Source organism: Dermacentor andersoni, chromosome 7, assembly GCF_023375885.2.
Source record: "Dermacentor andersoni chromosome 7, qqDerAnde1_hic_scaffold, whole genome shotgun sequence".
Taxonomy (NCBI): Eukaryota; Metazoa; Arthropoda; class Arachnida; order Ixodida; family Ixodidae; genus Dermacentor; species Dermacentor andersoni.
Genome location: NC_092820.1, coordinates 136,690,926 through 136,714,444, shown reverse-complemented (window position 1 = coordinate 136,714,444; position 23,519 = coordinate 136,690,926). Strand labels below are relative to the sequence as shown.

At 47.2% G+C, this 23,519-nt stretch overlaps 1 protein-coding gene across 1 annotated transcript; it reads right to left on the bottom strand.

Moving 5' to 3' along the window:
* Nucleotides 1–3,373: 3,373 nt before the first annotated feature.
* On the bottom strand, nt 3,374–22,187 carry LOC126534592 (uncharacterized). The gene is made up of 6 exons (XM_050181859.3): nt 21,970–22,187; nt 21,575–21,644; nt 20,269–20,401; nt 14,713–14,858; nt 12,409–12,538; nt 3,374–4,576 (listed from the first exon to the last, which is right to left on the bottom strand). Exons 2-6 carry the CDS (start codon nt 21,642–21,644, stop codon nt 4,312–4,314), a joined length of 744 nt encoding a protein of 247 aa, XP_050037816.1. The 5' UTR covers nt 21,970–22,187; the 3' UTR covers nt 3,374–4,311.
* Nucleotides 22,188–23,519: the final 1,332 nt, after the last annotated feature.

The window sequence follows — 23,519 nt, the reverse complement described above, 5'->3', positions numbered from 1 at the left end:
GACACCGTTCGAAGCAAAACGAACAATTTGTTCCGAATCGGCATGCCTGGTGATTCTGAACGTTTCGCAGGAAATGGCCTTTTAGAGCGATGGCTGTTCTGGGCTCCCTCCACTGGCCGTGTTGATGAGCGCCTGCATTGTCGCTGGAATCCCAAAATTGTCTGCGAGAAAGTAGCAAAGAACAAAAATGATCATTGTGCCGTGAGGTTAAAAACTTACAACCAACAGAATGGCAGGCCAGAGTTCTACCTCTGAACAACTTTATCTATCATATATGGTGCTTATTGGAACGTGTGTGACATCGTATGATTACGCATGCAAAATGCAGTTCATCCTACTTGTACGCGTGTAGACTGACCCCAAAAAGCACAATTTGTATAAGAAGCAAGAGATAAAAAAATGGGAATATTCGCCCCTTAAAGAGGTCCAAAGAGGCAACTAGACAATCAAGGGTACCAGTCGGGTTGAAAGACTGTGCGGTCATTACGTCCTTTAATTGATCTATGATTCCCCTAAACTGCATCCCTGAAGAAACGGTTCGCTCAGCTTTGCGTCCCAAAATCAGTGTCTTCCATAAAATGTGCAGTCCAATCAGGAAAAAAAAAAATACATATCACAGGGCGCGTCATCCTCGTCGGGCGCAACGAAATATCGATGCCACAGCAGTGGAGAACACTAATTCTAGAGCGCGCAATTGCGCCAGCACGTGCACGCGCCATGATTAGCAAGCACCCGCTCAACGTATGCGCACTGGATAGAGCTGTCGTTCACGCCTTCTTCGTGTTCTGGCACATCGCCTTGCGAATTGAGGAGGCAGCCCTATGTTAAGCTTTCTTTTCTGTATGTAATGAGCATGATTTGGTTTGGTTAGGTGCTTGTCGATATGGAGCTCAACCCAATACGGGGTACCAGCCATAAATCGGGCCGCCCTAGGTAAAAACGGATGAAAACATTAAGGGAATTTTATAAATTAAGAATGAGATATTAAATAAATCCTATCTGTTAATATAAATTTTAGCGAATATTGTAGAATAGGTGATATTAATGTCTTTGTTTTCATGGCGAGCAAAAAAAACTGATGAAATGAACACGGTAGTATTATTGCTTCGTTCACAGAATTAAATATACTATCACATACATTTCTATTGTAGCATCCTATAGTGCTGGTGCCCCAAGAGATAATATAACAGGAAACGTAATACCCAGTCCAAGTAGATGAAGGCGACGTTCGAGAAATCCTCTCTTTTGCATGGTGAACCTACGACATTGTATAAAGAAATGGTTCAAAGCTTCCAGCTCATTGCATTATTAACATTGAAGGTAAGGAGTCAAACCAGACCTGGAGGAATAAAAATTTAGCATTGGTATTCGGCGACGCATTATCGTAAGCGAGGCATTCAGATTTTCAAGTTACACAATCTGCTGGGCCAAGAGAATCTAAGAAGCTGAAGATTAGTGTTTTTATACGGATGATTTGGCATATTCTTCATAAAAAGTACAGTGCCTTTAAGAGATGCCATCACTTGTGCGCCTGCTGACATGTTTAAGGCTAGTCTTATGTGCCCTTGTACCCATACTATACAGACGAGGCGTTAACGTTGGCGGATAGATGATTAAAAGTCTCAGGTTAAAAGTCTCAGATCTCAGATTAAAAGTCTCAGTCTCATGATAGGTCATTGACAGAGTCGAACAAACAGACATGCAGTCGGTCATGATTACAGTTGAAGAAATAGAAGTGGGAAGTTTTCGTGAAGGTAGAGCGATAGCCAGTAACGCTAAAGGGAAAATGAGACATCCGCCCAATTGTAGCAATTGCTACAAAGGAAACTAATGCGGCTCCCTCTAAAGAAAAGCCTCGCAGTTAAAGAAAAATTGATCCTGGTCCGGGACGAATCGTAGCAATTGCTGCGATTGGGTGGATGTCTCATTTTCCTTTTTATTTACTTCCCTGCACCTTGCCGGTTTCCGGAGAACTATTATGTCAAGCCATTAGATAGTTTTAGTAGTACGTACGTTGGGTACGCAACGGCGTTGCGTACGTAAGGACGCTGCGTTCCGCAAAGTGCGCATGTGCGGAACGCACCACGAACGGTACGTGATGCGTACGCGGCCGCTGCGTGCGCGCGCATACGATTCTTGCGTGCGTACGTGGGGAGCCTTGCGTTCTGCTCTCGTGGTTCTCGTGTGCTCGGGAGAGCGCGAGACAAAGGAGTTTCGCAAAATGGCGGCGTCGAAAGCGACCAGCGGAAGGCTGTACTTTTTAATGGCCTACGATTTGGCTTTGCTGCGTGAAGTGAACGCGCGGAAGCGATTCACGGATTCTGCACGGTGGGAATGCATAGAAAAAAATACGAACTTTGTTTTTGAGAAAGTGTTCGGTGTACGCTGTTTGGGCGAAAGGCTCCAGCTCCTGTTGGCGCAATTCATCGCAAATGACCGTGGCAGCCTCAGAAAGCCCGTACTCAGTTTTTATTTTTTTCTCGTTATGATTCGCGTATTGCATCCGTATAAATGTAGAGACTTTTTAAAGGCCTAAATACAGTTCGACGTAGCGTGAACGCGTGCACATGTTACATCACGTTGGCGAGATCAACAGCGTCGATAGTTCGACCGATGGTTCGACGCAATGGCGGACGTTGCGGCCAACGCGCTCCGACGCGCCTGGCGTCTAACAACGCGTTTACGCACGTAGGCATTTCCCAGTACTAAAAGCCCTGACGTGACAAGCGCTACTACGCTCCGCAAAGCGCTTGCGTGCTGCGTACGTATCGTCACAGCGCAGTACTGAAACTGTCTATTAACTCTGCCTAAAATATTGGTGTAATGTCGCGCAGTCAAAGGGAGGAGAAAAGCAACTTTAATAGGGATGAAAAAATGCCTACTCCTGCCATCTCTCGCTGACAAAAGCATGTGCGGTTTTTACTGTACTACAGGGAAGCTGTTTATGAGTAGGCGTCCGTGGATTTTTTTTCTGCGCCAACAAAACCAATCATCATCAGCAATGCCTCGTACCCCTCTAAGCAAGCAAAGAATGCAATGGCTCATCCATTAAGTACAGGATGGCGAAGAGATTGGAGTGGGGATGGCGTTTCGGCTACCTTCAACTCTTCACCGCCTCGTTCTCTTATGTTACTTTTAAATACAGTTTTCCTTCCCTCCTCTCTCTCCCTGTCATTTTTGCTTTCCCCTTTTTCATTTCCCCGGTGTAGGGTAGACAACCGGACGTTATGCTGGTTAACTTCCCTGCCTACTGCTTTTCTCTTTTTTTCCTTTAAATACAGGGTGGCGAATAGTTTACAATGCACACGGAAATGCATATGCAAATTACAACACATAGTACAACATATGCATCACTCACACAAATAACTGAAGATGCTGCACAAAATTTTAATGGTTTTAATGACTGATTTGCAAGCAGTACAGTAGATATCATTTATCGATACTGAATATTTTGCTAGCAAGCAATAGAACAAAAGAAAGAACTTAACTGTGTTTTACTCCAACTAGTTGTTTTTTCATATGTATTTTCTGTTTCTGGGATGCTGTATGCCAAACTTTGATACGTATGAGTTGCATAAGTTATAAAAGTTGCAAGAAGTAAGCTGAAAAGCTGTATTTTTCCTACCAACCTTGCAAGACCTTGAAGCAAAAAATGTTCTCCAATACACTAAATTAAAAAAATAAATGTTAGCCACATAGCGCGTGTATTGCAATACATTTGCCCAGAGTGCAAGTGTGAAAACATGTAATATGGGAAATATGAATTGTTCATATAATATTTATTACTACAAACGCTGGTGAATGATTCTCACCGCCTGTGTAATGTTCGTGCTTCAACCAATAAATTCTAACTTAAGTGCTTGAAGTAGGGCTTCATGCTTGAAAAAACAGCACAAACAGCTGAGATATAAAATGACATTAGCTGCCGCGCAGAACAGATTACAGCTCCAGCTTTTCTTTTTTCCTCCTCAGTGACAAAAGGTCGGGTAAGGCATCGACGGGGGCGTTTCTACAGTTCAACTGTTTACACCGTTCAACGCCGGTTGAAACCGAAAGTGCTACTACTACCATCTCTTGTTTCACGAATAGGGTTCCAGCCAAAAACAGTGACATGGGCATCCGGGAAGAAGACACATGACACACGACTTCTGGTGGTAATGGTCAGTGTGTTGACTTTTCCTACAATGTGCATCCAACCAGCAGATACTAACACTTTTCATCCACGTACTCCCAGTCAAACAAGCAATAACAAGGCAAGAATGGACTGATGGGTAGAATACGTATAATATGAATCACACACGGCTACGCTTCTTAGTTCTTTTTCTTCTTGTTTCTGAACGAGTTGGATATCTCGATGGCCAGCTCGATGAGGTTGGTCTTTTTCGGTCCAGTGCTGGGCGGCAGTTTGGGCAGCGTGTGGCAGTCGGCTGAACCCCGGGTGTAGGGTCCGCACACGAGACTCAGCACTTGCCCGAAGATGCGTTCCATCACGTTTGATACGTACTCCTTGGCCGGAGAGTTAGGATCGCAGTCGTCTAGGGCCCGCTCTACGCACTCCAAAGAGTTATGGTATGCGCTGAAAGAGAAAGAATAAAAGAAAGAAACTGGAGTCAAACTCTGCATTGTCCCAACAAACATAGAAAAATAGTGCAGAACTCGTCTCGCAATGACTGGGCCACGAATCTATGCGGTTTGTGTTTGAATTGCGCTGAAGGAGACAATGAAAAAACAACGTAAACGTCGAGGATGTGTGTGCGAACGCACAGCAAACGGAAAATATATTCCCACAAGGACAATTAAGTACAAGACGAACGAAATGAACTAGGCGCTTATGAAAAGCTTGAAAGATCACTATAACTAGCAATAAGAAGTGTCAGATGGATGGTATACACGGTGGAGACACAATGAAATGTCGGCAGCGAGGTTGGGCGCTGGAACTCTGAGCAGGCAGTTGCCGTCAACAAAGGTGTGTCGTGTCGGGTTGGGTGAAGTCTGGGCGCCCTATCGGCGTTCGCCAACCATAGGCCGTGGTAAGGAGCTAGATGAGGTGTGTTTGCCCAGGTGGGAGCCTGTAGCGACCTTTCGCCAGGAACCCGGCATGCCTCTACTTCCGCGACTTGGGCACCATCTTCTCTGTCTCGCCACGTCTGCCACGCTCACCGTCTTCCTCCAAACTCGGACTCTGTTCCACCGAGGAGGCTGCTCATTGGCTCAGCTTCCCTTAAAGCCTATTCACGTCCATATTGTCACAATTCACAAGCAGCAGGAACTGGGAAAACAAGGCAGGAAGCTTTATATTGGCATAGTGAAGACGCTTAGACAGGGACCTCCGAACGATGCACTCTCTGGAGGGAGGCAAATGCCACATCCAATATGTGGCACGTAGAGAAAAGCGAATGTTTGGCACATTGCAAAGGAGAAGACGAGGTCCCTGCCTAATCGTTTTCAGTTTGCCTATAATGAAAGTGTGCTGCCCTGTTTTCTCGGTTTCAGCTGCTTGTGAGTCGTGACAATATTGTCGTGGAGCAGGGTATTTTGCTGAGGCGGTTGAGGACATCGTATGCTATTTTATGCAGATGGCCGTTCGCGTAGGCTCGCCAAGCTGATTGACAATCTGTGAGAATATATACTTCCTCGTCCTTTCTCGTTGCCGAGATGGCTAGACCAATGACGGCTTTTTCTGCTGCGATTATGTTGTATGTACAAACGGAAGCACATGCTAGTTCCTTGTGTCGGTGCCCTGCCATGCTAATTACCATGCCCTCACCATTCGGTATACTTGGCCGCATCTGCCCGACGAGCAGTGGGGAGAGTGCCGTATCCTCTTTCTATTGCTTTGGCTCGTGCTTTTCTCCTGCCCAAGTGATACAACGGGGGCATGTTACGCGAAGTAGGGGCCACCATTATTGAGGGAAAGCCTTAGGTGGCTCATGGGTCGAAAAACCCGACGTCCGGCGCAATGGCACCAAAATTCATGGGGAGTCGAACTCTCGACCTTTTCTGGTAGTCGAACCGAAGACGCATGATTTTAATTAAGGCGAATTTAATTATGCCCAATGACCTTGGATGGGAGTTGAACCCTCGAGCTTTGGTGGGTGTAGAACCAACGACTCTTGGTGTTAATTAAGGCGAATCGGGCCATCGATTTCTTTATAAGAAGGCGTGAAGCCGAGGTGAAGAAATGTCAGCAAGAACAGTGGTATTAATTAGGGCAACATTTTTTGAGACAGAGCTAATTAAGATAAAGTTAATTAAGGCACTAGAACGCATGACCTTTGGTGGGAATGGAATACTCGACCTTTCGTGGGAGTTGAACCCACTTGGAGATGTGGGCGAACCTCGGCCATACCTCCAAGTTGGATTACAATGGACAACATGAAGGTCGAGAGCCCAAACCACTATCTTTGGCGTTAATTAGGGCGAAGTGAATTAAGGTACAGTTAACTGAGGTAGCGTTAATTAAGGTACTCGAACCAACGGCTTTTGGTGGGAGAAAACAAGTACTAGGAAGTAAGAACGCATTTGAATGAAAATGTAATGCAATGTAATGTAATCAATGTCTCGTGAGCGCGCAGGCTCTCGCCTTCATTCTCTTCAGCGTATGCTGAAGGGACTGTCAACTTTTTCCTTACGTAGGGACTTTAGGAGTACTTGTTGACGTTCGAAGTTTGAGTTTATTCACACACAGAACATAAACGCATAACTCTAGTATGCAGACAAGGGTCCCAAAGTATTATTACTATAACGGGACCCTCGGTTAGAAACTGCAACAAAATTTCGTAATCGTTGGCAGCATAGCAGTAGATGATGTAATGATATATTAGATACAAGAAAATCAAATGTTAATAAGACAAACAAAACAAACAATGCTCTAATGCGTTTTAGTGCAGCAGAAATAACAACGGAATTGTCAAAAATGATACAATTCTTAACGGTTGTTGGAATCTCAGCGCTGACACCCGTTGTTGCAAATGGGTCGCAAGCCCCAAGGGTAGCGTTGGCCTGGCGGCCTGGGGCACAACTGGAAGCATCCGAAGGTCCCGGCAAGGCATGAGTCGACTGGGAACAGAACAACTTGTTTATTCTAGCATCGCAAAAGAGCGGGCGGTCAGGTCGACCGAAGTGGAGAGACGGGAGAGCACGTAGCTCAGCAGAAGAAATCGGAGCCTCTCCCCTGGCGTCCGGGGGCAGCTGCTCTTATACTCTCGGAGTTGAGGGCAAGAAGGAACGCCTCGTCACAGGCGCACGTGACGGCGCCACGGACACGCTGAGAGACACGTTGAGACGAGTGTAGTGACGCATCCGCCGGGCCGGCGCCGGTCAGACCTCCTCGCTTCACACTTGGGGAGCTCCTCTCCCCGGCTGCCGCGCTTTGACAAGCGTGGGCACCAACATGCACACACACACACACACACACGCACACTTGAAGACACGTGGCATTGAAACATGCCTGGACGCGCTTGGCGGGGAGGCGTATCGGCGGCGCTGAACGGGCCGAAATGTCCGCCGCTTTGAACGAAGCCCCGGCGTCCGTTGCATCCGCGCCGGCTATACCGCGCGTCGTAGGCGAAACGTAACACGGTAGAAGAAAAATGAAACAAAAATGTGACGCAGTGTGCACAGTGCAAAGAAAAAAAGAAAAGTCAGTTCCACGCAGTGAAAGCTGTCTAAACAGTGGAGCTGGTGGTCGTTTTCTGAAGTTTGAAATCGTGTTTAGCGCGATTTTCATGAAAGCCTTTTGTATCGTTGCCGTCGTTTTGCTAGATTCGAGCTTCGGTTCCAGATTGCTCACACTCTTCGGTTGCGTGAGCTTGTGATCAAACCACAGTCTGTCACACACCTTGCCGCTGTGATCGCACTTACGGCCAAGGAATTCTCTATTGAACTGTCTATCAGCACCCTCCGTGGGAGGAGTCTCTCTGCGTCGACGTCTCTAGTCCGCCTCCTACTCTCGAATTCGGGGGTTAGCTTGCCTCTACTGGCGCTTGGTTTGGGTTGCCTTGTCTTGAAAGTGGGGGTTGGCTTGCTTCCACCGGCGCTTGGATTGCGTTCCCCGTTTCTCGATCCTTGGCGGTAGTGGCTTCCCTTCGCTGGCTCTTTGCTTGCGCTTCTCGCTCTCAAAGCTTGGGATTAGCGCGACGTCGGCGCTGCCCCTCTCGTGCGAGCTGCCGCTGCCGCTCGGGCCGAGCGGAACCCAAGGGGCGAAAGGGCGAGCGCTGGCGAAACATCTGCTCCTATACCCCTCTCCTCCCCCCTCCTATGGCACATCCCCCATAGTGGGTTCGTGCCATTAACTTGCCCTGCTGCAGTGACGCCGAACAACGAACGGCGAAGGCTCGACTTAGAACAGCTCCGCTGTTAAAGAAAGTTTGGTGATGGGCGTACAAGGCCGAAATAATATTTGTAGCAGCTTGAAAATATAAATATTTGTTAGAGCAAACGGATGAAAGGTTAGCAGAAAATCTGTTAATCAAGCTTTGAGACACCGAAGTGTAGGCAGTATATTAAATGAAGCAAGAAACCGATTCTAGAGTGTAATGGTAGCGAATGTATGCGTATTGTTACCATTGTTATTGCGAACGGATGGTAACAAAAATTATATTTAGAGGCATATCTAGCGTGGTTTGAATTCCTAACTGAGCTACCTTGAATGAGTTTCTAGCGTTCATTGTGATCTTCCTCGGCTAGCTCGTGTAAATTGGGCGCTCCGCCGCGTGTGTCTTGTACCTCGTGCCGCGAGCTGCTATGTTAGAAGAAATGACAACCATTCCATTCTCTGAAGATGGAATGGCAGCGAAAGCAAGCATTTTGCTTTTCGTTTGTGAGCTTTTACTGTCGCCAGCTTTCGATGCCGTCCCATCTTCACAGAGGTGGAATGGTTGTCATTTCTTTGAAGGATCTGATGAGGGGAGTTCATGTGTTTGAATGGATGATTTAGTAAAGACAGTGGTTGATGTTCGATTGAGACTCTCTATTTTGTCACGGTAGTCACGATTGCTTTGTAGTCACTCTGATATACACTCAGTGGTTCGACTGCCACCCTAGAGAGTTTTTGGCTAGAATCAAATCAATGCCCGTCCGGCGATGCGTGGTAGGTAACATGGGGTTGCAACATGGGTTGCAAGATGCAACTCTTCCAAGATGTATTGCATGAAGCATTTCTTCTCTGGCTTAGAGATGTCGACGTTGAAGTCTCCGTTGATGATCGCGGGTGTGGTGTGGTGTGGTGTGAAGCCACTAGAAATAGGGGGTCATAAACTCCTATCGGATTTCGAACTTGGAAGTAGCGGGCGAGACGTACACCATCGAGATCACGATTCATTCTTCCGTTTGTATAGCACAGACATCCGCACGCTAAGTGTCGATTCTGTTCATCCCAATATCGAACGGTTGCACTTGAATGTTGTTATTTACGTATATAGCGCATTTACAGCGCGCGATTCCACTCGGCGATCCCACACGACTCCGGTGTAGCCGTTGAGCTGTGTTGAACGCGGTCACGTCTTTGTTTGCGTAGAAGAGTTGTACCGCGTACCGAAATACCTATTTGGGTCTTACGTGCGACAAGAATAGTTCAAGGGCGCGTTACAGGTTGCCGAGCCCACAGGGGTATGTGCCATTGAGCTTGGACGCTTTCTGCACTATCCCCAGGATCGGCCCACATGATGATTTTTTTCTGCTGCCGGACGCCGAAAAAACTACGGAAGGTTAGTCACATACGGTCTTCGCTGTAAAAGGGAAGAATAAAAAAAGAGCTTTGGCTTCTTCCATCGGTGTAAACGTTTCTCAGGCCTTTCGGTCGCTGAGTCACATATCGTTGTAGTAGACCTAACCCCAGTCCCTGTAACGTGCTGTGACTGGGCCAAACTCAAGCGCTTTCGGCTATTCTACGAACCACCGCTCTCCTTCCTTGGACATTCCCGCAAGCTATCCGCTTTCCGTTCGGGGGCACCTCACTCATCACCCATTCAGAGGCTCTGCCACTGGCTCCACTGGGCGAAAATCTCGCTCTCGCAGCCACGGTGACGCCCCAAGCAAAACCTTCGCGATCATCGCAGCGTTGATGTTATCGCCATTGGAGATTTCACCACAAGCAGCAGCAGGCGAGCTTGCCGATGTTCGGTGCTCACACTTTCCGTAGACGTATGGCCTACCGATGTTTTGCAGTCGCAGCTCTGCAAAACGGCTGTTTCAGCTCGAGAATCACTTCTACGCCTACAACGTGAGTGACCAACACTTCTGCTATCTCCTGGCAAGTTCCGAGCTTCCGGACAGTCTACTTCTGGAACTAGAACTTCTACAGGCCCCCACATCTACGAGAACTCCAGCAGAACACGATTTCGCACTACGGCATCAATATGGCTGCTCCTCGCTCACAACCTACGCTACCGGTGCTCCCTGGCACATCTCACCCGAATTGCGTGAACCCGACGCTACCAACGATGACATCATCTGCACACTTTGCCTGGGCTTTACAATTGGACCTTAATTTCAATGATGCTTCGCACTAGGATGGGGGGGGGGGGGGGGGGGGGGAGGCCTGTAGCGGTGCGACCATCGACTCCAAAACAGGCGAAGAAGAAGAAGGGCTCGGGTGCAGGTAGCGTGTTAAAGCAGCACGCTAGCGCAGTCGACCAGAGCGGCCGCGGTAGCTGCAGCTCACGGTATCTCGCGTCATCGTCGCTGGTCCGCCTAAATAAATCGTGCATATGGCGGTTACCTCTTCGTGCTGTCTCCCACAGCATTGAAGGACAGTTGGGATTAGGCAAGGTATAAAATTTTTTTGCTGAATTGTAGTTCAACAACTTTTTACAGACTTAACATATGGTAACGCTTCAATAGACCGAAAGCATCAAAACAGGGTGAACTGTGGGCTATAATACTTATTGTTCACCGTTCGTTGTCGTCACTGGGTACTGAAATCTTCGAAGTGTTGTTCTGCCGGTGTTAGTGAGGTTGATACCTATGGTTGGAGCATGTCGGTGGGCTTCATTTAGCTTGTCTAAGGCATTGTGGATGTCCATGGATAGAAGTTCCGTTGTTTTCATGCCTCTAGGAAGGCCAGGGCTTGTTTGTACGCTTTCCGTAGTTTTACTCTTATTTGGGCGTATTCTGTTGATGCTAGATCGTAGTAAAGTTTTTCTGGTGTAATCCTACTGACAATATGGCCCTGAGTCAAGCGTAGTAGGTCTTCTTCTTTCATGCCATGACTGCGACTGGCGACTCTGCTCATCATGCGAGCTACACTGCAGGCAGTTTGTCTTAGTGCGTTTATAGTGTGGTTATTGCGACCATTATTCTGCATCTGAAAGCGAAAGCCTGTGCATGGAACTACGAGCGCACTCTCTGATAAAAAGGGCCCGTATGTTACGTACCATATTCGTATGCAGATATGCTGCTTTAAATGGGAAAATCTGGGTTCGCACATATGAACCCACATGATAATATAGTGCTGTGGGTACAGCGTACACGGGGAAAAGTGGTTTTGGTTATAGAAGAAGTGTTGCCGGACGAGGCAATGACAAGGAATGCATCGCCTACGCATTAATCGACGATAGGCCTTCGCCCGGCTTCGGCCTTTCCTAAGTGAACCGCTCGATAGCAGCGATATCGTTATGGCCGAAATTAAGGCGTAAGGATTAACGGAAGGTGTCTCAGCAACGTTCTGTTTACTGGCGACATTGCCGTTTTGGGTAACGCTGCAGACAACTTATACCGAGAGTAAGACCTTAACCGACTACGTCTAAGGATAGGTATGAAAATTAGTATGGTTTGAAAACCCCTCAGGTCTCTTCCAAGACATTGAGGTGCCCCACGAATACTAGGATCGATGTCGAGGAGAAGTATTAAATGCTTGGTTTTTCGACTAGGGGCTAAACTTCGCGCATTGGTGCTTTGGTGATTCGTATCCAACAGAAGAAACTGCTGAATCTGCGGCTTCCTTTTCTTAATGCGTCGTTAACTTAACCGGCCTCTTCAGGCTTGATTTGGCAGTGTTTATTCTTTTTCTTACAGGTCGTCTGATTGCGGAAACTGCTGAAATTTAGCGCTGCTTCTTTCTTGCGCCGTTGATAACGCTATTCGCTGTTTTTACCTTCTATTCGAGGTGTATTCTGCGACCCGTGCCCACAGCAGAAACTGCGGTCCGTTCTGTTTCTCCACCGTGAGTTTTGTTTTTTCGTCAGTCGACTTCTCGCGCAAGTTCGCGAAAGTGCTTTGTTATCACAATGCTTTTACATTAGCTCAGGTTATCTCGAATTATTGTCGCCTCATTAAATATTGTACGCTTTCCGAAGAATCCGGCGACAAAACGGTCGCCAAGATTTCGAGGTATGCGTAACCATTCCTTCGGCCCCCAATTGCTGGAGCGCAGGTTCGCGAATCCGAGGACAAGAGAAGCTGACCTACCAGCAGGCGTAGTGAATGGTCCTTCCAGCCGGTGCATCGATGCTCTCGCCCATGCCATCGCGAAGCACGCCGAAGCACTTGTTCAACCTAGTTCCCGCGGCGTTCATGCACACGATGCTGCTCTTGTACACTGCGAATGCAGAAGAAAGAGAGAGAAAGAGAGCATTAGAGTGTCGTTTGTCTTCCTCGGGACACGTTCAGGCGTGCGAAGCCAGAGTCGCACTCCCCCCCCCCCCCCCCCCCCCCCCCCCCGCTGACACATATCCTAACCCCGAATCCCTGCTAGACTCAACGGTCACATGACTCGCAGAAAAGAAAGAAAAATTGCTTATCCACTGCCGCAAGCTGATGGATAACTGCGTGAGGATCAGACCCCTCGCGTAGTGGCAGGCAAACCAGAATATTAAAGCGAAGCTTTCTTTGCCTCTTCGCCCGACTTTCCTGGCGCTGCTGCTGCTGCCGTTAAGGTCTAGCTCGCACGCGCCGCTTGGTTTCTTGCAACACCCCGGGATGGCGCTCACCTCCACGCGTCAAGGCCGGCGCCGCCGCGGCCGCGTTCGCAGTTTGTGCGTATCGCACGTGCTGTGCTTGCCTTTCTATGCGACAAAAATGCAGGCGCTGGGCTGTGGAGGCCGCGTGCTGGGCCGTGATGGCGCAAACATTACAATCGCCCATAATCTGGCAAGAGCGCTTGGAGGTGGCGTCTCAACAGCGTGCTGGCCACGTGTTCAGAAGGAGCACGTAAACACACGTCAGCAAAAATGGCCAGTCAATGACGCGTGGCGGCCATGGAAGACTTGGAGCGTGGTGTGCACCCCCACCAGAAGCCACACGTAGAGCAATAATTATCGGCAATGAAAGCAAACAGTGTCGAAAGCTTCGCTTACTTAGATTCCCGCAGTGCGTGAGGTCCGCATATTTTTTTTACGCTGTATTTACAGTGGAGCCAGACTGCCAGGCAGACACACGCTCGTGACAAGAGCCCAGACATTTCGCAGCGGCTCGTCTCTTGTATCGTAATATTATTTTACTACGTAAGGAGGGCAAACGTCATGATGTCTTTTTTTTTCTTTTCAGGTTAAGCGTTTAGGATGCTGTTTTGATGTATTTCTCAGTTCATTCTTTTTTGCTTTTTATTCTTGTATTTTTATCCTTATTTGACTGTCGTTGGAGTGGCTACCTTTATGCATCGTTATTTTCTTTTCTTTAGGGACGGTATCTTATTGCATTTTTTGTCTGATATGTATACTGGCATTTCCTACTTCTTGTGCGTGTGTGGGCAGGGCTGGAATGTTTGTGTAATATTCTGTGTATGCATTATTGAAATGTATATGTATCATGTATGTATATATATATATATATATATATATATATATATATATATATATATATATATATATATATATATGATTTGTTTGCCCCCATTTTGATTTTACTTTGACGCCTCTTGCCCAATGCCTCATACAAGGCCTGTGACGAAGCTACAAGCAAATAAATAAATAAATAAATAAATAAATAAATAAATAAATAAATAAATAAATAAATAAATATTCATGCCCCATCCTCTCATTCTTCTTGCTCGGACACCATATAAGTGGCCTATACGTACGAGGACGTATCACAACGATGGTTTCAAAGGAGCTTATTTATGTTAGCCCAGACATACGTAGCTTTAACATAACTCTTAAGACAAGTATCTCCTGCTGCTATCGCCACGAGTCTTGTGCGTACGCCCTGGTTTTAGCACTGACTGGCTTCTGCCATCTATATGGTAGCAGCGTATACATCGTGGGAGCGAGTCTCTTTCTGAAATTCATATTTTCCTTCTGCAGCGATACCTGCTCTACTAGGTGACTGCCGCGTGAGTCCACTTATTTGTTCCTGGTTCTTTTCGGTTTTCTCATCTGTGCCAGTGCCCCCCAGCGAGTGCCGGCTACTGTGAACGGTCGCAGGACCAAATCGTGCGCTATTCCCCCTCCGAGATTACTTTCACGACTGCTTTATCACGAAATCGAAGAACGCCGAACGCCGAACGCCGACCATATATGGCCAGCTAAAATGTATGTACATGGTGCTATATTATTGCCGATTTGTGGTGCAAAGTTGATGAAACTGCATTATGAAGCGGGACATTGCCACTATGGGAGACTTCAACACCGTGACCGGAAGCCAAGCCGCCTACGAGCTCCATCACTTTGTGACTCCTCTGGGACGGCCGCTCTACGGGGAAGACAAGCGACGCGGCAGCTTTCGCACGAAGGAGGCACTGTCTGCAGCCACTGCACTATATACAGTCGGACTCACTGTCGTGCCGTTCGGTGCCTTCGGTGCAGGCAGCCTCGAAGTCGTCGCCCGCTGCCTCCATGGCAACCAGCGCCACGGCGCGTGGTACATTGTCCAGGCAACTCTCAGAGAACTCGATCGTGCAGGCGATCTGCTTGGCGAACAACCTGGAACCGACACAGCGATTGCGGTGGTTCAGTGAATGATGTAGTCGGGCTAGCTCTCGAGAACGCACAGGGAGAGCCCACGATACTTTTGGCAACGTAAGTTATCGGTCGTGCTGCCTGAAAGGCAGCCTTGATAAAGTGCAAGAGCAATTCATGAGAACCATAGAAGCACCACTGGGTAAGCCGCGCACGCAAGCACTTGCGTGGGCTGATAATAATAATAATATATGGGGTTTTACGTGCCAAAACCACTTTCTGATTATGAGGCACGCCGTAGTGGAGGACTCCGGAAATTTCGACCACCTGGGGTTCTTTAACGTGCACCTAAATCTAAGTACACGGGTGTTTTCGCATTTCGCCCCCATCGAAATGCGGCCGCCGTGGCCGGGATTCGATCCCGCGACCTCGTGCTCAGCAGCCCAACACCATAGCCACTGAGCAACCGCGGCGGGTATGCGTGGGCTGATCATTACTTTGTACAAATGCTGTGGGGAAACCATAAACTTCGAACTTCAACTACAACCTGAGTCCGGCTTCATAAAACGCCCTTACACTAGAATTGTTCGTAAGAGTAAATTCCAACCAATCCTGGCGCATGGCATATTATTAGCGAAGGCAACCAGCCAACACACACACAAAAAAAAAGGCACTTACGAACAAAACGAGTTGTGAATTTGGCCACTAGTTCCTGCTGCGTTTGCATGGCCATCACAGCACCATGCATCAGTTGGCATAAAGCCCGTTCTGTACTGACGCAGGATGGCTACATGCGCCTATTGATTCATTGCTTTTGCTGGAAATAGACATTTCGGAAACTATCTTTTTTGAGCCTATCGTGCACAATTGTTCAATAGTTAAGACTGAAAAAGATGACGGCATCGGGCAGTGCGTATTACAGCATTCCGGCAACGAAGCAGTTTTGAGAAGCTTGCGAAAACAGCCAATTGAATATGTGACATGCTTTCTTTTTTTCATCATTAGGAGAACATTTTAAAATCGTCTCTGGCATGTAACGCAATTCTACTTATTAAGCTGGATTACGCTCAAAGACGGATATAAATTTCCTGAGAAATCAGAATGCATGATCGATTAATTATTATAGCTTGGCTAACTGACTTATAAAATAATTATTTACGGCAGAGTACAATTTACAATTTCTACGCTGTGAGCTTGCAAGTTTTATGCGCTCGGGGCGAAATCTGAGTAGGACACGAGTTTAACGAGCTTCACGAGTTTCGCTTCCAAAGCGTACGACAAGATGCACTGGTGTTTTTGATACTTTGCAGATTTAATTGCGGATACAATGCCCTTTTTTTTTTTCAAAATACGTTTTTGTTAGGAATAGTAAGAAGAGTGAAACAAGAGTGCATTTTTAGCATTCTTTAGAGAGGGCTTATCTCAAAGCTGGCGCTAAAGTTAGGACGAGCTTTGAGTAAAATTTTGTTAATTAGTCGAATGAGTATTTCTGTTTTTTTTTGTGGAAATAATGTCCGCCTCTTCGAGTCATCCGGCACATTGAGTAGATCTACGCTTTTTATGCCGCAGAAGACGATTTGGTGGGAAGAACGCGAGGCTGGTTTGAGCAGCCATCTTGCGTATGCAGCGTTGCCCTAGTTTGTAAATACTTTGTAAATACACCTACTCTTCGCTAATTATGACCAGCGATACTTCGGTCTGTTTCGACTGAATCTTGAATACACAAATCATCTCCGAAACTCAGATTTTTGTTATGCCACTGTAAAGGATGTGCAGTGTTGACGAGGTCGCGGTTCATGCAAATTGCATTTTCTGAAGCTTCGCAATACCAAGGAATATTTTAAACAGCACGTCGAACACACTTCTGTTATGGCACGTCTTTTGAGTTGTTGGACGTTCCTTGGACCAGCGCACGTGCGTGTGTTTTGCTCGCGCATTTGCTTTCTCTTTCTATTATCTGTACCACACAACAAATATTTTAGAGTAGTCGAGCAATACCCTAGCTATGCTGATGTCTCCAGCTGGAATAAAATTATTTTGCCTCATGATACATTGGCAGTAACCGCAAGTTGCTATTGGTGCTAGATTACAGCAACAGTTAGCACTGGTAGGATATTATGACGGCCTAATATTGCCCCGTTTGGGAAGACCAGAAAACCGGCTTGTGAATAACTGTCACGTTTTCTGTTATATTTCTTGTTGAAAGGGTCCTAACAGGTACCACAACTTTTCTTGAATTCATTGCACGGAGCTAGGAGGAGGAGAAGGAGGAGGAGGAGGAGGAGGAAAAAACTTTATTCTTGTCCTGTACAAGGTGTTGCCACCCGCCTGGCTAGTCCCATGTTGGGACCGGGAGGTCAAGCCTCCTAGCCCTATCACGGGCGTACTGGACAGCCAGGACTTGAGGGATATGATCTGGAGATCTGATCATTCCTAAAAACCGATTCCGGGAAATGCCAGGGCCGAGCGACCCACACTCCCAGAGCATATGTTCAAGCGTGCATATCTCCTTTTTGCATGCTTTGCATATAATATTCATGTCTGCAATGTCATACCATTCCTTTATTTGTGCAGGTGAATAATAAGACTCTGTTTGTAATTGCCTAAGTGTAACTGCTTGTGCTCTGTTTAGTCTATAGTGAGGGGGTGGAAACTCCCTCCTTCCCATGTAGTAATGTTTTGTAATTTCATTGTATGTAATGAGGGTATCTCTCTGTAAGTTCTCCAATCCAGCAGAATCAAAACCATATGTAGAAGCGGCCCGGTCTGTAAGGTCGCGGGCGACGCTGTTGGCCGATTCATTTGGATTGACAGGAATACCATCAAGTGAACCAAGGTGCGCCGAGAACCAATAAAGGAAACGCGTAACATTTGTTTGCCTTTTGTTAATTATTTTCGCAGCCTGTGGGGCAATTTTTCCCCTATTGAAAGCTCTAATAGCTGTTTTCGAGTCGCTATAAATTTCTGTAAATCTACCGTCTGTTAGTGCCAATGCAATGGCAACTTGTTCAGCGACTTCAGGTGTTCTAGTGTAGACCGTGGCGCAGTTGGTGCAATTGCCCTGATGATCCACTACTGCCGCCGCGAACTTAGTTCGATCGTTGTAAGCAGCCGAATCAACAAAGCAGGCTCCTCTGCCCCCTTTATCCATTTTCTTGATTAACGCCCTGGCTCGCGCAACTCTCCTGTTGATGTTATGTTTTGGGTGCATATTCCTGGGTAGCGGTGCGACAATTATGTTGTCTGCGAATTCTTGATTAACTTTAGTGTACTGTGCTGGATCCGTAATCGGGTTGATCATAATCTTGTCCAGGATTGATCTTCCCGTGCTGGTTGTAGATAGTCTCGCTATTTGTGATGTTTCTTGAGCCTCCGCGATCTCCATGGTCGTGTTGTGTATTCCTAACTTGAGCAATTTTGCAGTGCTGGTTCGAATTGGGAGCCCCAATGCGCTTTTAACAACTTTCTTGATCGCTGAGTCAAGCTTCTTGAGTTGAACCTGCGTCCAGTTGTACATGGCAGCGGCGTATGAAATATGACAGAGCACGAAAGAGTTGATTAACCTGATGAGGTTATCTTCTTTCATGCCCTTGTGTCTTCCTGCCAGGCGTCTGATCATCCTGCACGCGTTATCCGTTTTAAGGGTGATTTTCTTGACCTCCGTATCCTCCGTATGGTAAGCCTAAGGGCTGGAAACCTCTATCGGAAAGCAATATACACCTACATACAGAAAATGGTGCCAATATACCCAGAGTCAACGTGATCAGGGTACTAGGCTTTTTCATTGACGCAAACGGTGCATGGAGCTAGGGCACGCCGATGTATGGAAGAACCACTGCGTTAGTTCTGTTGTCACCGATATCACACGCGCCCATTTCTTCTTTCCGCAATAGCGGTGAATAACTTCAGAACTGAGAAGTTCAAGTCGACCTCTTGTTGTTGCAAATATTTTGTTGACGTTACGTAATTCGCTTGGACGAATGAACGTTTACAAATGCAGGAGAGTTGCGACTTGGACTGGTTGGTGACGAATTTTCGAAAACAGAAACCTGAAAGCTCAAGAACACCGGGCACAGGTACGCCGTAAGGAAGCACAGAAGCAGCACTACGAGTTTGTTTAATTTATTCAGTTGTTTTTAGGTATTTTGATCCCTGCAATAAGTCTATATTGTTTTGAGTCAGCGCTTTGTGTGTGTCCTCTTACTGTGTCCTGCGTTTTCACGCTGTTATATTTTCTTTTCCGAAACAGTGCTAATTTAGGCTTCGTATGGTCAACATCTAAGCACACGGCACTGGCAGAAAGTTTTTCTCGTGCCGCTTGTGGTTGTAAATGAAACGTTGTCAATCCTAGTTGAAACGGTCCCCAATTGCGAGAACAGACAATTGTGAGTCTCTTTTCCCCTTCTCTTGTACAGGCCCCAGCTTCACCAGCGTCTGTAGATCTTTACAGGCTAACAGCCGCCCTCTTTGGCAATGTGGAGTTCCAGGGCCTTGGCCTTGACAGACGCCTACACTCCAGGCTTTAAAGGCACCACAGTTCGCTATTCAGAAGGTCATTGCGAAATTTTGCTAGGTTAATTTGCGGTTTGATTCGGTTAGAAAAGGCGTTGTCACGGCACCAGCCAATCAGAAGGAAAAAAGATAACCTGATGATGATAAAACATCGCATGGGAGTACAAGTGACGTTGAATAGCAATAAAAGCAATTCAACGCGTGGCATTGAGTTTTACCGAATTTGATCAGCTATTTCATGAAAGCTTCGGACAGATTCCACCACGTGCGTTGGATCAGCATAATTTTCTTTTTCTCTCTCACTGGATCCATCCTTAAAGCTACAAGTGCTATCAATAGATTGCCGCTCTTAAGCGACAGTATTGTGCCGCCCCTGGTTCGGGGTGGCATTTACGAAGGCCTGCTCGTTCCGCATTGGAATGGGGGATACGTCCGTGTGCGACTCTTGTGGTACCACAGGAACGATTGAACACATCCTATGTATGTGTCTCCAATACGACGTTGAGCGTGAAGCTCACCGGACAGCATTGAACCAGCTGGACTCTAGACCATGCTCGGTAATGAAGATCCTTGGACCATGGCCGTAAGCGTCGATGGCACAGAAAGCCACGAAAGCTCTGTTGAAATACCTCAAGTTGACACGTCTTGACAAGCGCGTGTAGTCTCGGGGCGAACCTTCCAACGTGCGCGAAACTGGGCTCTCTCTCTCCCCTCTCTCTCTCTTCATCCCTATACCCCCTTCCCCCAGTGCAGGGTTGCAAACCGGACGCGCGTCTGATTAACCTCCCTGCATTTCCTGTCTTGTATTTCTCTCTCTCTCTCTCCCTCTCTCTCTGGGTGTCCGTGCCGTCCAGCTGATTTTGATTCTTTTTTCGTATGCGCTATTTGCGTCATGTCGAACGTGACGAAAACCTCGACTCACTCGCAATTTTCCTGGAACTGGTCCTCGTGTGGCTCCGGCAGGTGCGTGGTGTTGCTGTACACCAGGTAGTCTTCACCGCAGGCATGTAGTTGAGATATCTTGCAGCCGGGCTTGAGCTGCGCCCGACACACACCTGGAGTATACAGTGCGCGAAGGGAGAAGACGTTACATTTTAGTTATGTGCAGCAGACATCCAGAGCTATTGACACGTGGGTATTACGTCACCTCGTACGAATGTACATATTCGAGGTCTACAATGTAAACTTGCGCATAAGCCGGTATACAAGATGACATGTTTTTTGAAAATAGGGTTGTTCCAGTTTTGTGAATAACTAATTTCCAGGGAGCTGGGCACTTGATGCTACCTTTGCGAGGGGACTCACGTGTAAGAAAGCTTGCTTCTCTTGGAGGGGGGGGGGGGGGTACGCACATAGAACTGCTGTTTAAAATTTTCGTGTACTCGAAATTAGCACTAAAAGAAAGCCATGCCAGTTACTCAGAAAGCAAGCTTCGCACTATGAAAAAAAAAGGAAACTTACATTTGTTCAGCTATCTAACTCAGCACCAGCGCGTTTACGGGGCAGCCGCTCTGTCAGTTGAGAAGGCCGAGATATATATCAGATTTATTCGAAGCCAAGTGTACAATTCAAGAGCTCGAAGCACGGGACCACTGCATAGGCATGCAATTGAATGTCGGAGTGTAACTCAGTCGTTGATTTTTATACTACTCGTATTTTTTTTCTTTCTTTTTAGCTTTTTGCTTCTTCTCTCTTAAAATATTTCTTCGTGATTCTCACTCTTCCCCTTTCGCTATGAGCAGGCTCGTACGATAGCTTATTTTTTTTTTCGATCGGCGCATCGGCAAGAACATACCCAGATCCATGATCAAAAAGCTACAAATTACTGACTATAGTAGAGCTACTTCTGTTTCACTTTGAGACGCAAAACTGAGTGCGTGTTTTCCTGTTCATCTTCTGAATGGGAAGTTGCCAACTTGACCCTCATCGGCATTCAGATGGGAGCAAAGAGCAAGAATCCCAGCGTGCTCATGCTGCTGCGCATATCAAAGAACAACAGCGTCCTAAAATTATTCCAGACTACATCAGCCTATAGGACTCCTCGTCAACAAAGATGCAAGTATGGCACGTATACACTGAGCCCAGTGCTTTACTGAATCGAAATAATTTTTTTAACTGGAAAAGGCAATCCCATATAAGCGACTTGAAATAGTCCTTTCATAAGCAAACTGTGACGGGCAATCAAGCCTAAATCTAAAACAGAGAAGAAAAAAACGTTATGCGCTTACCGAGAAAACAAGCAGCGAAGACGTAGACTACACCGCGTTCCCACATTGTCGCTTGACCACTTGCGTGCATCTGAAAACGGCGGTCGTATGTTATGGCGGTACAGAAAGCGTCGTTACCACAGTATGGTTTCAACAACGTCGACCTTGAATGCGGCGCTCTGTCGAAACCCTCTGCCAGAGGCGGAGAGCTCGTTTGCTGCGTGTATTCCGAAAGCGCACGCAGGACACCGTCCGCCGTCTTTAAAGAAAACACGGTGTGCGCTGCAGTACGTTAACTCACGGCCACACCTGTTCGATCACCTTACTTACTATCCTCCTCTCCTGTTTCGTCATTTCCTGTTTGCTCGCTCCGGAACATGCGCGCACTCGAAGCTCAATCCCAGTCACGTACTCACCGTTCCCGTGATTCGCCTCGCCGATCGGGGCGCAATGGCGACGAACGACTGGCGCTGACAAAGAAATACGGTGGAAAGGAAAAAATTCTTGCACTCGGGCTGCGAACGCTCGACTATCGGAATCAAGCGTGCTACACTAAGGATGCTTAACGGCGTAGTCGCTCGCTATACGCTACACCAAGTGTGGCTTAATGCAGCAGCGTTTTCACCTCTTGCCAGTCCCGAATTAAGCGAATGACGTGAGTGAATGTAAAAATAATAATAATGATGCGAAGAGGACCAACCAACCATTGCATTGCTCCGCGACGACGGCAGCAGCCGCATTTGGCGGAGCGCACGCAATCGTTCGTTGTTATTATTGTGAATATTACGCTCGAGTGCTCACCGGCCGGTACGGGTGCAACGCTGGGTGGAGACAAAAAGAAAACGACAAGGGGGCGACAAGATGGCAAGGTGACGTTTGTGACGTCACCGCCGAGATCGATGACTGGATTAAGATAAGAGCGAAAAGAAGAAAAAAATATCCTGGCCGGCCCTGTTTCTCCGGTACGGCGTTTCGTGTTGGACAATGACTTATGGCCAGCTCGGAACACGATGTTGTCGAAGCCGTGAAGCGAGAGAGCACTGTATACGCGTGTGTACTCCGTCACTCGGCTTAGTTACGCGCAGCACGTTGTAAGCTGCAGTTGCGAAGGAGCCATGTGGGTAAGAGCGAAGGGAGTCGTGCCAACTCTGACTATGGAAGGTAACTCTTTGGATGGTACGCTCGATCAGTCGCTCTCGGTAAGGTCACTTTTAGATACATCGGTCACATCGGATAAGGCTGATGAGTTATCACGGCTGTCCAGCACAGTTGTTTCTATGTCGTGCGGTCATGTTCTGTAATGTATCGACGGACAGGATATCGGTTACTCCATTGAGCCGCATCGCGCTGTACGTTAGTTCACGCAAAAGTGAAAGGGTTCATCAGAGTGGCTGCTTTAGAACGCCGTCCATGGTCCCTATGAAATCTTTCGCGCCATTTTGATCGGATACATTAGATAGTGATGTCTCTTGAAGGCCATACAAGTGTGTGGAAGGAGTCGTCGACCGGTGCCTCTGACGCATACAGCACGGATACGGTTCGTTAAGCTGCCAACTAGGCCGACAATAAGTTCTTCTGTTTGTGAAGCGTCCTTCGGCAGTATGATGCTGGTAATTAAGCATGCAACGCATGCGCTTCGCAATTGGAGATGAATGATGCTGTCAGTGATCCTTTCCAGCAAAATGGAGACTGGTTCATCGTCCCTCAGAGCTGCTGCGATGACTTATGGAACGGTGACGTACCGTATACTGCCTGTCCACACGACTTTTTCTTCAACTTAAGCATTCCTGTAAACTCGAGTATTTCGTGCTATACCAGAGCCCGCTTGCGTGAAAAATTTTACTCCCGGGTAAATTTAACCTCATACATATATAAAAAAAGAAAACTTGTGGATCTCGCGCGCTGTGGGTATCGGTTAAGTGAAGCTCTTGTTGGTGTTTGCGAAGAACGCTGTCCTTCCTAGCGG

Excerpts from the sequence above, each read along its gene's own strand:
- LOC126534592 (XM_050181859.3), bottom strand. The coding sequence starts at position 21,644 with ATGCACGCAAGTGGTCAAGCGACAATGTGGGAACGCGGTGTAGTCTAC. Across the intron at positions 20,402-21,574 it reads CTTCGCTGCTTGTTTTCTCG|GTGTGTGTCGGGCGCAGCTC; the intron begins GTAAGCGCATAA and ends TGTATACTCCAG. Across the intron at positions 14,859-20,268 it reads CAGTTCCAGGAAAATTGCGA|GTTGTTCGCCAAGCAGATCG; the intron begins GTGAGTCGAGGT and ends TGTCGGTTCCAG.